The 13857-nt window shown below is 39.9% G+C and overlaps 1 protein-coding gene across 1 annotated transcript in view; it reads right to left on the bottom strand.

Moving 5' to 3' along the window:
* The window catches only part of MICAL2 (microtubule associated monooxygenase, calponin and LIM domain containing 2), a 124699-nt gene that overhangs the window by 3668 nt on the left and 107174 nt on the right, over positions 1-13857 (bottom strand). The window contains 6 exon segments of the mRNA XM_050710802.1: positions 569-642; positions 1534-1633; positions 6411-6504; positions 8377-8469; positions 10918-11031; positions 12598-12815. Of these exon segments, the coding sequence (XP_050566759.1) occupies positions 569-642; positions 1534-1633; positions 6411-6504; positions 8377-8469; positions 10918-11031; positions 12598-12815 (693 nt within the window).

The following is a 13857-nucleotide window of genomic DNA, read 5'->3' on the forward strand; positions in this document are numbered from 1 at the left end:
ATCAGGAAATAAACTGTAAGGTAACATTTATGTTGGATTTTAAATTGAATTTATAAAATTTTAAAAGCTCAATTGCGAAATGCAGAATCTGTAAGAAAATTTAAAGCCTTCTGCCTGCATTCCTACTCCCCACACTCCATTTTCTAATAGTGAATGAAAGGACAAACCCAAACTGTAATCCAAAGTACATAAAAGCAGTTCCAAAGTACTGCAGTAACTGGTAGCATCACAGTTAACTTAACCTCTCTTGCATTTAGGTGGTTGAAGAAATTACTTTCTGTAGCTGCCCGTCATCATGTTAGCTGGATGCTGCTGCAGGCACAGCACAATCAGGGGCGTTAGGTGTGCTTCTGATGCAATCCAGTGTAAAATTGGGCAGGTTAGCTCAGCTGTCTTCATTCTAAGTCAGGTGAGAAGATCTTACAAGTTGGATGTTGCTGGCTGAGCTGCACTCGTAGAAGAGCACAGGAGGAAGAACATCAGCCACTCTGCTCCTCAGAGCAAGGAGGCACTCACATGGACACAGTCTATGGCTGTAGGCTGGAACATGCTCCCTGCTTTGACTTACCATCAACAGCCATCTTCTCTCTCAGCTTTTGTTCCAGCCTGCTTTGGTGGTCTTCCAGTTCTAGTTCTTGGGCTCTGGATACAATAAAAATTACATTAAAGAATATATATATATATATTTACTAAAGACATATGTGTATTAGTATTATTTCAACCAAGACTGTGTATTGTTTATCCAGTAAGTTTCTCCTAATTGGCAGTCAAAGCTAAAAGCTTAGTCTCTGCACAGCAATGCCAGAAGCACCAATACCACCTTTTGTATTATGTATTGGATTAAGCTTCCTCTTACATCACAACACCTGGGGCTTTGACCAGCTGTGCCTTGTTGGTGGCACTCACAACAAGATTCTGGACGGGCCTGAACCCTCCCATAAACTAAGAGCCCTGCCAGAAGTGAGTAACGACTGTTGCAGCTCTAATCACCTTCCCACATTGACCAGAGATAGTGGAGAAAATATCTGGGAGTCAGCTAGGCCTATCTGCTGAGCCTGTTTCAGACAAAGCAAGGTGAGACAACTACAACCACAAACAGTGGCACTTGAGACAGCTCTTTACTGTCTTGGTGTATATACTTTTTCATCTCTGTAGTGAATTCCTTGATCTTTTCTCCTATGTCCAATGAAAACTAAGATAAGCTTGTCAGACTATTTTTCTTCCACAGGACGAAGTGCCCAAGTGTTCATTAGGCCTACATAATTAGACCCACACTACATAAAGGCAGAACACCCATTTGCTGTAGTGGTTTAGAGTATCCTATAGGATTGAAATAATTGAACCACTGTGTGAGGGAACGACGAGGAGGGCTCAGCTGAAAATCTGTGATCAAAACAGACTGCAGCTACTGCGGATACATTTATTCTATGACAGTTTCAAACTCCATCACACGGAAGGGTGGGTAGATGTCATGTGAGTACAAGTTCCTGTCTCCCCATTGCTTCTGTAGTACTAATGCTCATTCTTACTTACACAATCAAAAGCTCAGACTCGTAACGCATTAATTTATTCTTCTCCAGGACCAGCTCAAACCACTCATGTAGCATCTGAGTTTCATCCTGCGTACCTGAATCTGTTAAAAATAGGAGAGTTGAATATGCATTACTGAGTTTCCTTCCAATGCTTTTGCCACTTAAGGTCACTTTAAATAGTCCTCATTTATAAGGCTAGGTGAGCTCAAATGCAGATTTTTTTCTTCTCTGTGCAACTAATAACAGTAACATCAAACATAACATTCCTGTTTATGTTGTTATGCTGTAGTTTATTGCAGTTAAAGATGCATTAGCTTTAAAAGCACTATTGCTTTGGAAGTTAGCTTTTTTTCTTTCAAATATATATATATGTATATATATATTTTTTAAATATAGTCACTCACTCTCTTTTAGTTCTGCCTTTGAAAACATAGTTTCTTTGTTGACAGTGGACTCCAGAACTATATTTAGAAATGGATATCCCACTAACACAGTCAGATTTGGGATATACTTGCTGCAGATATCAGCCTAGTCCCTGCTTCCAGTGGGCGTCACATGCACAATCTAATCCACTAGAGATGTACATTCCTTTGCCAACTGGCCTCTAAATCTGTATTTGTTTTAATCGGCAGGAAAGGTTGTGGTACGCAAAAAATCTATTATTTTGGGGTAGCTTTGGAACAACTGGGGTTAGGGCATCACTGCTAGACATTGTACAGATACATAATGAGATGGTTTCTCTCCCAAAGAGTTCACAGCCTGAGTCCATTTTGCTAAAGAGAAGGACGAATTCCTCTTTCACCAGGTAAGGGCCTTTATTGCTCTAAAACAGAGCCTGTACAAAATCTTTGGCAATGAAGAACCCCTGGGTGTTTTTCAGTGGCAGGTCAGAGTGTGTTAAAGGGTTTGTGCCCTTTCACATGACCCTTCCCAAACATCCTCGTTCAGGTCCATCCCATATGCTTGCAGTGAGTGTTTGTTGCATCAACAGGATGTAGTTACTGGAGTGACTTCCCTACCTACCTTAATCAAAAATGGATTCTTGATTACATATTGCTCTACTTTTCTTTTGCAAACCTGTGAATGTGTAAGCTCGTTTTACCAGCTGTATTCCTCAATCAAGCTAGTCAAGAGAATATCTAAGCCCAATGATATTCCTAAACAAGTTGAAGCTGTCCACTTTCTCAAGTGGACACAGTTATGGATTTTTCTCACAGTTTTTAACATGCAACTTACTTCATGCTTTCCATCATTTTTTTTCACAAAACAAAAGCACTCAGCCACCCTTCAATGTGACCCCAGTACTGATGCAGAATTACAGTCAGGCACTGTCATCTCAGAGAGCCCAGGTCTCCTCCTGCCAGCAATAGAAGTGCGTGGGCCCCTGAGCCGAGGACGGGAGTCATGGTGACTTGTACACTGTTTGGTGATTTCCCATTGGGATTTGCTTTGTTACTGTGAAACAGGAGGGTAAAGCAGCAGGAGACAAAAAGAGCAAAGAAATCTTGGTCTTATTTCTGAATGATTCCAATAAAGCTTGGCCGTAAGGGATGTGTTCCTAAGGGATCTTACAGGTCAGCAAGTGGTGATAAAAATGTCTTCTCAAAGTGACTGCGAGAGCACATCTGGCTGGGACGTGTCAATGGTAGCTTGTCACAGATTCAGCACAGGGATATAGCGGTAGTATTCAGAGCCTTTGGTCTTCACATGTCGTCATCAGAAATTATCATCTGGAACTGATTTGTCATAGAGTCATTAAAAAATTTGCTATTGCAGGAATGTGCATGTCCTGCACATACAGAGGTGACTATTCCCTGTTTGCTGTTGTCTTGATTAGGCAAAAAAAATATATAATTTTTAAACATTTCCTCTTTACACTTTAAAACCTCTCTCTCTCTAATAAAAGACAGTGTATCGTAACTTGACTGAGGTACACAAACAGGAATGTGCTTGGCAAAAATGTCACTCAGTGGAAGCTGAAATAAAGATAGCCTTTGTTTTCTTACTTGTTCATCTCACAGAACACTCCCCTAGTGTTCCCAGGGGCATTTTTCCTTGAGCTTTTCAAATGTGTCATAATAACACTGTTAATAGTTATTTGAGTCTGATGGACTGCTTTATGCCTTCCAAGGGCAAAACAAGCCACTGAAGCGTTTGGCGTAAGGTAGTAAGACAAATATTTTTTAAATATTAAAGGAAAAACCATTTGAGAGTCTGTTTTGTGAGCTATGCTGGCTTTTTGTTACAGCATTACTAAAGCAAAACTTTCCTTCTGGTTGGCCCAAATCTCTTGTAACCAAAATCCCACTTGAAAGTTCAATGTTCTAATTACATCATAGCTATTTCTATATTAATCACTTCTGAGGGAAAGACAGGCTGTAATGAGCTTTCACTGTCAAACTTTCATTCCACAGAGCAACGCTATGCTATCCCTATGTACAGCAGTTACACAGTAAGGGGGACCCTGAGAGTTTGCTCCGCCTTAGGAACTTCTAAACCTCATGTTCCTTATTCATGAAAGTTGTCAGCTGTCATCTTTGGACTCCGTCGGAAATTCTGAGAAACCCTGCATATGATGCTTATAAATCAAAAACTACCCACAAGATGTACAGAAGTTTGTTCACCTTCCAAAACACACACGTGTATACTTATTTTGTTCTCTCAACACAGAGTTTCTTCTTCACCACTATTCTTCATGATTTGTTTAGTCAACTGATAGGTTATGCTAATTTCAGTGGAAAACACCTTAGGAGATTTTTATTTCTGTATCTTCTTGTAGGCATATCATCTCTATAAGCCTCCACAAAAGTCAATGGAAAACAAAGCAGTTGTACATTAATGATTTATTATTTGGTATTTAGAATCAAAATAAAGGGCCATGAAAAAATATTCATAGAACTGATATTATTTCTTTTTTTTTTTTTCCAAATGCATTAATTGTTGTCACTACAATTAGAAGATCATCAAAGCCTCATTTTGCTCATCAGTCTTCATGGCAGTTGTTTCACACCCATGCACGTTCTCTTCTAATTCAGCTGAGGAGCTAATGAATAATTCCCCCTAACAAAGGGGCCATTCATCCCCTGCTTACAGAATTATTAGAGGAGAGTTGCGCAAATGTCACTGAAGACTAGTGTTTGCAGGCCTGTCTCTAAATTTGGTTATTCACAACCTTTCCAGCTCAATATTATTGCTGAACCATGATCGTTTTCTAATTACCTTAATAATACCTATTAAACCACTTGAATTACATAAGCACAGACCTACTTAAATACAACTTAACCTAATAAACACTGGTCATTCATTAAACAATAACACCCATTATTTTTAAGAAGGTTGAATGGAACATTATACTCACTGATTCTTGCATTATTACATGTGTGTTGTTACAAGCAACAAAGCACACATGTTTTGTTTGGGAAACTTACGGCTTCATGCTTTTGCACCATAAGAGTTATTGAGACACAGTAACATCCTACATTTCAGTAGCTGCCCTATTTGTAACTGGCCACCTACATGCAAACAATCAACAGGGAGAAAAAATAGTACTTTCACCTTAATGAGGACAATCCAATTACTAAGGATGGGAAGAGAATGAGAAGCATCAATCTCTTGGCAGACAGCCTTCTTTAGGAAATGCGATTGTCAAAACAGCAAAAACAAGAAGTAGCTCTAGACCATTTATCCTGGTATTCTGCATCTATCCCATGAACTAGAAATCTCTTGCCCCCCATATTTTTCATGTCTTCATAAACCAGCCACCTGTAAAGAAAAAAGCTAAAACACCAGATCCTCAGTCTCTTTAGGACACTTTCTCATAGGTGGTAAAGTGGGTGTTATTTGATAAATCATGTTTTCATTTAAGGAAAAAAAAATGATGCTAGCCTTTTAAATAACATTTGAAATACATTACTGCTATTAGTTATAGGAAATCTGTTAATAAACGTAGAAGGTTGGACAAACACTCTGTTGTTAAACTGGTTAGTTTGGTGTTAGAATAAGAGTGATAACTGCTAAGAAATATGGCATTAAAACAGCCAGCATGTAGAGATTTTGCTGGGTTGCCTAGCTAAGATGACAAGATCAGGTGCCAAAACATGCCTATGTTTGCAGTGTTGTGCAACTGCCTGTCTCAAAAGCACGAGGTTCAGCTTTCTAAAGCAGGGGTAAATAAAGAGACATTTGCAATAGGTCTGTTGGTTCCCCAGAACCCTTTTGGCACGGAAACATATGCTCCTCTGAAGTCCCTCACACACACAGGCCTTTCCCTCACCCCCTTTGTCCTGTTCCATCCTGCTGCAGGAGGTCTCCCCAGCTTCACCCCACCAGCACTGGGAGGACGCTGTGAACCAGGGTGTTGGCACAGTTGGTTCAGGTGAGTGAAAGCTTTGTCCCAATTTGCAGCCAGGACAACATCCCTGCTCCATTCCACCCATCCAGGCGGTGGGAATGCAGGCTGCTATTGCTATATCATGGCCATCACCCTAATCAGATTAATAGCATTTCACACACTGGGAGAAGTCATTAAGGACTCTGTTACTAGGCATGGTAACTGAAACACAGCTCCTGGGAACCGTATTGGTTCCCTCCCAAAGATGAAATTAAGCTCAATTTTTAAAAAATGGGGTGTGGGGGAGAGAAATGCAGATTCAATAGCATGGCAACTACTTCCAAATCTGTGACAATCAACAGAATTTTATAATGTTCAGCCTAAGGGTTCTTGAACTAACAGAGTTTGAGGAAAAGGGTAAACAAGGATTTTTGTCGTTCCAATCACTTTTTCATTTCACATTTTGCACTGAACTCTTTCTATGACAATGATAAAACTCCTCTTATTAAAAAACAAAAACCACCACCAACAAGCACTGTGTCATCTACCTGATTCTCCTCTGAGTTCCCTCTCCAGTTTAACACCAAAAATCTCCAGTGCTCTCTGTCTTTCCTCCAGTTCTTCTAGTTGCCGCTGGACTGCCTGAAAAATTATAAGGTTATAAAAGCTGCAGACATAGTTTAAAAATTCAGCGACAAAAGATGGCCTCAGTGGTTAGAGAAAGAGCTTGAAAAGGTCTCTGAGGAGTCAAGAGATCTGCAAACTCATTGAGTGTATTAGGCACATAAGCAATTTAATAATTCTACTAGGTATCTATCCACATTTTTGTGTGGATAAGATCTCAGGTACTAAAAGAATGTCAATTTTTCTGAACTCTAGTCTTCCCACTATTGAATGGGAGATAATACCATTTCTGTGTCTTGCAAGGTGTGAAAACTGAACACCTTACACTTCCAGAGGTGCATATTCTAAGACGCTACAAGAATAAACCTCACATAAATATTCAAGGCTTACAGCTAGAAATCTTTGCTAGCTATTTTTTTTGCCCATAGGTTTTTGCTGTTTGTTGTGCTCTTATATTTCACAAGCTTTTGACACAGGCAGGAAAGGGTCCAGTAACTAAGAAGTGACAATCCAGTGGCACAGAAACGACATCTAGATTCAGTGACTCATTCCCTTTGGCATAAGATTTTTTAGAAGTGCCTTATAGATAATGGGCATGAAATGCCTTTAGAAGATTGAATCATCAAATGTAGATGCTCAGCAGTTTCCACTTCAGGCTGTGGTAGGGCATTCCTAATCATACCTTCAGAACAGCCTAACAGACAAGAAAGATTGTTCAAAAAGTTTGGATTTGATTGTTTCCACAAAGCAGTAAAAGAAGAGAATTTTACATCATTTACATTGCTCAGAATAAAAACAAAAATGTTAAGTGTTTTTTTTCTTTGGATTAGGTACACGTTTTTTTCTGTCACTGATTTTATAGAAATTGCTAGATATTAGCATTTCTACTGTCTGGTTCAAACAAAAAGTTCTATCCTTTTCAGTAATATATTTTGCCAAAGGAGTGATGTCTACATAAACAGATATTTCAATTTCACATCTGAAAAACAACTCAATAGCTTTCTTTTTTAAATTTAGTATTAGTACAGAAATAGCAAATAGAAGCTCCATCCAAAACTATCCACCTGCCATAGTAATACAACAGAGGATGATGGACAACTTTGCCTTCAAAAAACATTTATTAGCCAAAAATACCCTTGCTATTTATTTTATTGCACGGGAAAACACACACAAAGTTAAACATCACATTGGAAACAGTGCAGACAACCCAAAATCATCAGTTGATTTCTTTGGAAAGACAAAACTCTACTCTGCAGTCCCTATGGCATTCATGCTGCAATGCAGAGACTGAGCTAGTTCTGATCACATTAGCTCAGGTATTATTAGCAGCTGAGAAGGAACAAGACAGAAATCAGTATGGGGTAAATTTTTTCTTGGGTTCAGATCAAGATGCTCTTTCAGGATTTTTCAAGGATCAGGGCCCTACATAAAGTGAAGTGACTTTGCAACATTGAAAAACAAAATGGTTCACTTTCACTTTTATGGCAGAGAGGACAAAAGCCATCATTCTATTTTGCCAGTGTCCTGTAGTACACAGGGGTGATAGCACAGCTTCTTGCATTCTCAGGGGATGATATTTCCCTTTTCTCTCTCTTTCCCTAATGATCAATGTGTTCTACTGCTATTGTCAGTCACTACTTCTCTTGGTCTTGCGTTTATGCATAATTACAAAATTGTGACTATCTACTGGGGCACACTTGGATTTGTCACACACAAAGATGCAAGGCCCTGCCACAAGCATCTTACTGCACCTGACATTTTGGGTGGATTTTAATGAAGAAGTCAGTGAGTCCCAGTGAGGAATGAGGGTGCAGGGGCCACATTCACTACCCCTCTCCTCACCAGGCACTCCTGGGAGACAAATGGGACATTTGCAAGCTACATAGTCACCTGTGCTTTGTGAAGCCTCTTCAGCTCCTCTTGTTTAATCATTTGCTTTGTCTCCTTCTCCAGCTTCCTTCTCCTTCTAAGAGACATTTTTGCCTACCAAAAAAAAGAAAAAAAGGAAAAAAACAGCAATCAATGTACATGTATGATATTAAACGTTTCCACAAGTCTTCCCCAGAACGACAGAATCATTCAGGTTGGAACAGATCTATGGAGACTGTTTAATCCAACTCCCCTGCACAAAGCAAGGTGAGCTGCTGCATGCTGCTTTAGACAACCTCACTGAAATGAAAATATTCATGTAAGAATGTTTTCACACATTAACCTGCGTTGACTTTGAATCATTACAAGGTCTACTGAAATACTAAGTAAACGTGAACCATCTCTATCAATAAAAAGGTCACCAAACCAGTTTAGGAAAACTTAACTCATTACTATTGCTGTAGCTGGTGGAGTAAAATAAAATTGCTTGAATTGTGAATAATTTCTTTGATGTTTAAAATGGGTATTATCCATAGATATTGGTCTTCCAAAAACTAGTTGGTTTGATCATAATGCACACCCGCGCAGTCTGGCTGAGGGCGGGAAGGAAGAGTAGCTGGCATCAGTTGTAGTTCCAGCTCAGCATCACCCGGCCTGGCTTCAGGAGAGCCCTTCTTCCCTTCTGCCTGCTCCAGCTGAGGTCCACCCCCACTTCCAGCAGCAGCTCATCTGGGCTGCTTGTATTATGGGAAAACGGATATATCTGAAAGAAATGGCCACCAAGCACCACTGCCAGGAACAGCAAGAAGCATGTGCTGCGGGGCTGACTGGGGAATCTTTTCATCTAGCTCTTGACCTAAACTCTCTGGAAGTGTTGCAAGGCTGTGGTTTTCCCACTCATGAAGAGACAGATTATATGAGTACAGTAGACAAGATGATTGAAAACCGACAAGCCAGGAAGCCACTAGATCTTTTCCCACCCAGTTTTGCCAGTGAACAACAGTGGTAATGGCAAAAAAAGAGGTACTCAGAGATAGCCAAGAGAGAGACAAGGGGGAAGAATGCATCAAAAAATGAGCCACTGTAGACACCATGTGTGTCAGCCCACCCTTTTTCTCACCCCTGTCCCAGCAGCGCTGCCTGTCTCTGCAGCTGGGCTGCACAATGGGCAGTTGCTCCTCTTCAGCTTTCTCCTGTCTCTCATCTCTCCCTTTTCTCTGCCTTTTTTTAAAAAAAATGTAATTCACTGTAATACTAACTTATTATAGACCACCTTTCCTGTAACACTTCCACAGTTAACAAAAAGTCTGTTGTTTTTTTTGAATCTTTTGAGCTTGAAAGGACCTAAATATTGATTACTCTATTTTCTCCCACAATTTCAAGCAACTGTATTTCAAACAATACATTTTTTAAAGCTTATTATTTGTAGGGTATTGTCCAAAATGGCTAAGCAGATGAAAGACATTTGGCTACGTGGTGGATAGAAGAGAACTAAAAATGCCAATGTGCAATGAAAGCTTTCTCCTCTGGAACCCTTTTCTTAAAAATAAACTAAAAATGCTCCAGGGTAATGAAAAGATTAAATGATGGTTGCTTCCACACTTGTTGATAACTTTTCCAAAAGTGCTGCAACTGCTCTGCCCCAGAAGGCTTCTGCAACTTCAGCACGTCCTTAGCCAGCAGGGCTGGCAGGACATGCAGCCACATGTTGCTGCACTTCCCTTCTTGGTGCTTCACTTGGTCTGGAGCTGCACAACTGCATTTCCATTCAAAGCCCCACTTAGCTCTCAGCTTGGTTTTTTATAGTGTACTGGGCAGTCTCTTGCCTTCCCCCACCCAGCCTCCCAAAGCAACAAATCAAAAGGCCACCTTGTACTATTAATTCCACTTACTGATATTCCCTTTATGGGTAAAAGGTAAACGTATTTCTGATGAGCTATTCAGGCAATAAAAGCTCTTCAATTCTCTTCAAATCAGATGGGTATCAAGAGTTCACTGGTGATTTAAACCCACTGCTCCAGTGAGACACAAGAGCTGAGTTAGGGCTTGGAAATGTCGGTGTGCAGCAGGCCCTTCCAATGTATGTGATCTGGGTGCGACTTCAAAGCTCATGCAGCCATGCTGATTAGGGTAAACACAGCGTTTTCCATGCAATCTGCTTGTAGTACCTCACAAATGAAGTTGTATTTCCCCATGGGAAATCTGCATCTGTTTGGTTTAATTTTTTCAATGGTTTGCTTGTTGGGCTACATATTAAATCCACTTATGAATTCTGCTTCAGAGTGGTTTCTGTACAACATGTCTATTTGTCCAATTAAGACCTCCTCTGTCAACACTGGTGCAACCAGGGGGAATTACTGATCCAAAGAGGAAAAAGAAATTTTGATGTTCATCCGTCATAGTTTTAATCCATTTTTCTATCCAAGACACTTAACCTCTACTGAAAAAAATGTTCCAGTCCCCACTTTGAGAAATCATGGTGTGTTTTAGATCAAAGTTTATGATGAATCTTAAATATAGTCCAACTGTGAAAATGTATTTTTGCTTCAGACTAAATGTTACCTTATGTGTTAACGAAGGCTTCAATTCAAATTCATTATCAGAGGAAGAAGTAGAATACTCGGCAGCCTCTTTTCTGACAGTTGGATGTTCACATCCTAAAATGAAGGAACAAAACTATCAGAGGAAAAAAAAAACAACTGTTCCTTAACATATACAGACTCTTTGCACCTGCCCTGAGTTCCACGTTGCAGCACCCGGAGCAATTTGGAAATTTGGTCAACTGTGTTAATTAAATTTTGGTCACTGTCAAAAACTCTGCCTGCATATAATTGATTTTTTTTTTCAGGCATTATGGACAAATAAATTAATTCCTTGAGCCCTCTTCATGTAGCATGGTGTTCTGAACGCATTCAACATTCATTAAAATGTATATCTGAAGTTAGCCATATTACCCAAATGATTGTATAAGGCTCACTATACAGTGTAATTGAATGTAAAAAGTCTGAGCCAGCTCTTAAACAAATTACCCTTATGTGGCTTGTAGCATCTGGCACCCATTTTTACTACATGACATCTGCTCAGTGTAAAATAGTTGGCGTCAGAATGTCTGGTCATATAAAAAAATCACAAATGTAATCAGAAGCAAATGGACTAAAAGAACAAGGCTTTATCACACAGCCTCATGCAACATAAATATTTCATTAATTATGTCTAAACAAACGTCACTTATTTTTCTGCTTTAGGAATATTATCACATCATTGAACTGTTGATTAAAATGCCATAATAAGTCAGGAAAATCCATACATCACAACAATGCACTCCATAAGGAAAACTCAAAGACTGCCTTTGGAAGGAGCATGTTTTCAGAATTATAAATTAAATTACATTTAATTGCAGCAATTTCATCATGCCTGTTTTCCCAGCATCTTGTTTCAACTGTGTGTAAATATTTGAATTTCTTCTTAATTTGTCTAATTCATAGATTCATTCTCTTTATTTAAGAAAATAAAACTGCCTATGGCACATCTGTCTCTATACTTCAACCTGCTACAGGGTTAATGATTAACAGCTGGGCAACATCTTGGAATTGTACATTATTTAAAGCTAACAATGCCATTTTTCTTTGTAACTGCTAGGTAATGTTTGGCTTTCTATGTGCAAGTTGTATTCAGATTAAAATCACTTCCCATTCTTTCAGTGTAAATGTTTCTTCGTTTCCTTGTACTGGATTGCAGCCCTGAAACAAGACTTCTGTCTTAAATTCTAATTTAAAACCTGGATCCAGGAAACATGTTTATTCCAGGGGGTAAAGCAATGAAAGCAAAATGAAAGTAATTTGAGGCAAAAAAATCTGGTTTTAGAAGCACCCAGCCCTCATGCTCAGCGAAGCTGCAAGCTCAGAGTCTTTTTGCGGGATAAGCAGGGACAGCCAGACTCAAAGCCTTTGCCAGTGCACAAGATGGAGGAAGGCCTGCGGGGGTATCACAGTCACTATTTCTTTTGAGGATTAAACTTACCTGCCTTGTTTCTCCCCACGCAACCAAACATTTACGGTAAGTACCCTGCGGTCACACCACCGGTGAAATCAAATTCCATAATATGCAGTCTGCAAACCTTCCAGGGAGCCCCAGCAGGGCTGGCCACACAAGCAATTACACGCTCCTGTTCTTCTCTCAGCTCTGGGAATAAGCGATTGCTTCCCTGTGTCCTCCTCTTTGAGCAATATCAATAATTTAAACAGCATTACAAGGTCTAGAAGAAAAGCAGCCTGCTGTAACACGAGGGCACCTGCCTCCTCCTTGGGACTGCAACTCAGGAGCTGTGTTCCTTTCGGGAACTGAGAGAAGGCCACTGACTTCGCCAAGGACTTCCAACAAGACCCATCTCACGAGCATGAGGAAGCCAATGTCAGGGCATGGAATTGAGTTATGTCCACAGACCTGCCAGTGCCTATTGGCTATGGAGAACTAAGCGTTAGCCCCTTGTTCTGCAGAGAAAAGCCATTTAAATTGCTCCAAAACAGCTCAACAGCCTGTTAAGGGATGCTGCACACACGTTTCCAGCATACCTGACTTACAGCTGTCAAATCACAGGGAACTGAACATTGGTATTGAATCTGACAGCATTACAGAATACATTTCAAAGTAGAAAATTGGAAGAAACCTCCAATTCTTGATATTGGGGCTTGGTATCTTCACATACGTATGTCATATAAGATAAATTGCATCTGTAAACTACAGTTCCTCACACCTTGGTAATCTAAGGGTGGGTCTCAAAGACACTTTGCCTTGGCCTAATAGCCTTGGCACTGAATGCCATCAGCAGTAAAACCCTCACTGCATTCTGTAGGAACAACTGGACCAAAGTCCAGTGCTTTTGCAAATCCTTTTCAACATATAAATCCAGGCTACTGGTTTTGCTAGGAAACTTGAGATCCTCTGAACAGAGAAGGAGGTGTCATAAGGAAAGGTGTATAAGGTCACAGCTTCTGTTGGAGGGAAAAGCACTCCTGATTGTCCTGGAGATTTATAAGAAAAAAACACCTCTGGTGAAACTCTGTACATCACAGCTCACCTCTGCTTCCTGGAGTGGTTTTGTGTTGCAGTAATGACTGCAGTCTAAATACACAGAAATTCTTGGAACAGGAACTATTTTTATAACAGCATTTTTATAACATGATGTTACATTAATCTGTTGACTTCATCTGTAAGTGTCCAGGATTGCATATTTTTATAAGGTTGTTGGAGTTAATCATTGCCTCTCTGAGTACTTCAGTGTTTTACAGAAAAGAAAGGCTAAAGGACACATCTCTTAGGGCACTGGTGTCCCAAAACAGACAAGAATTTGCATGAAGTAGGAGGTGGAAAGAAAGGCCTGAAGAAATCAATTGGCTATTTGGTTCCACATCTCCGCTTTTCCACAGATTTTTCACGTGGTCTTAGGCATGCAATTTAATCTTGTATTGTTTCAGATCCCTAAAATATAAAATCACTGAAATA

This window comes from Cygnus atratus, chromosome 5, assembly GCF_013377495.2.
Source record: "Cygnus atratus isolate AKBS03 ecotype Queensland, Australia chromosome 5, CAtr_DNAZoo_HiC_assembly, whole genome shotgun sequence".
Taxonomy (NCBI): Eukaryota; Metazoa; Chordata; class Aves; order Anseriformes; family Anatidae; genus Cygnus; species Cygnus atratus.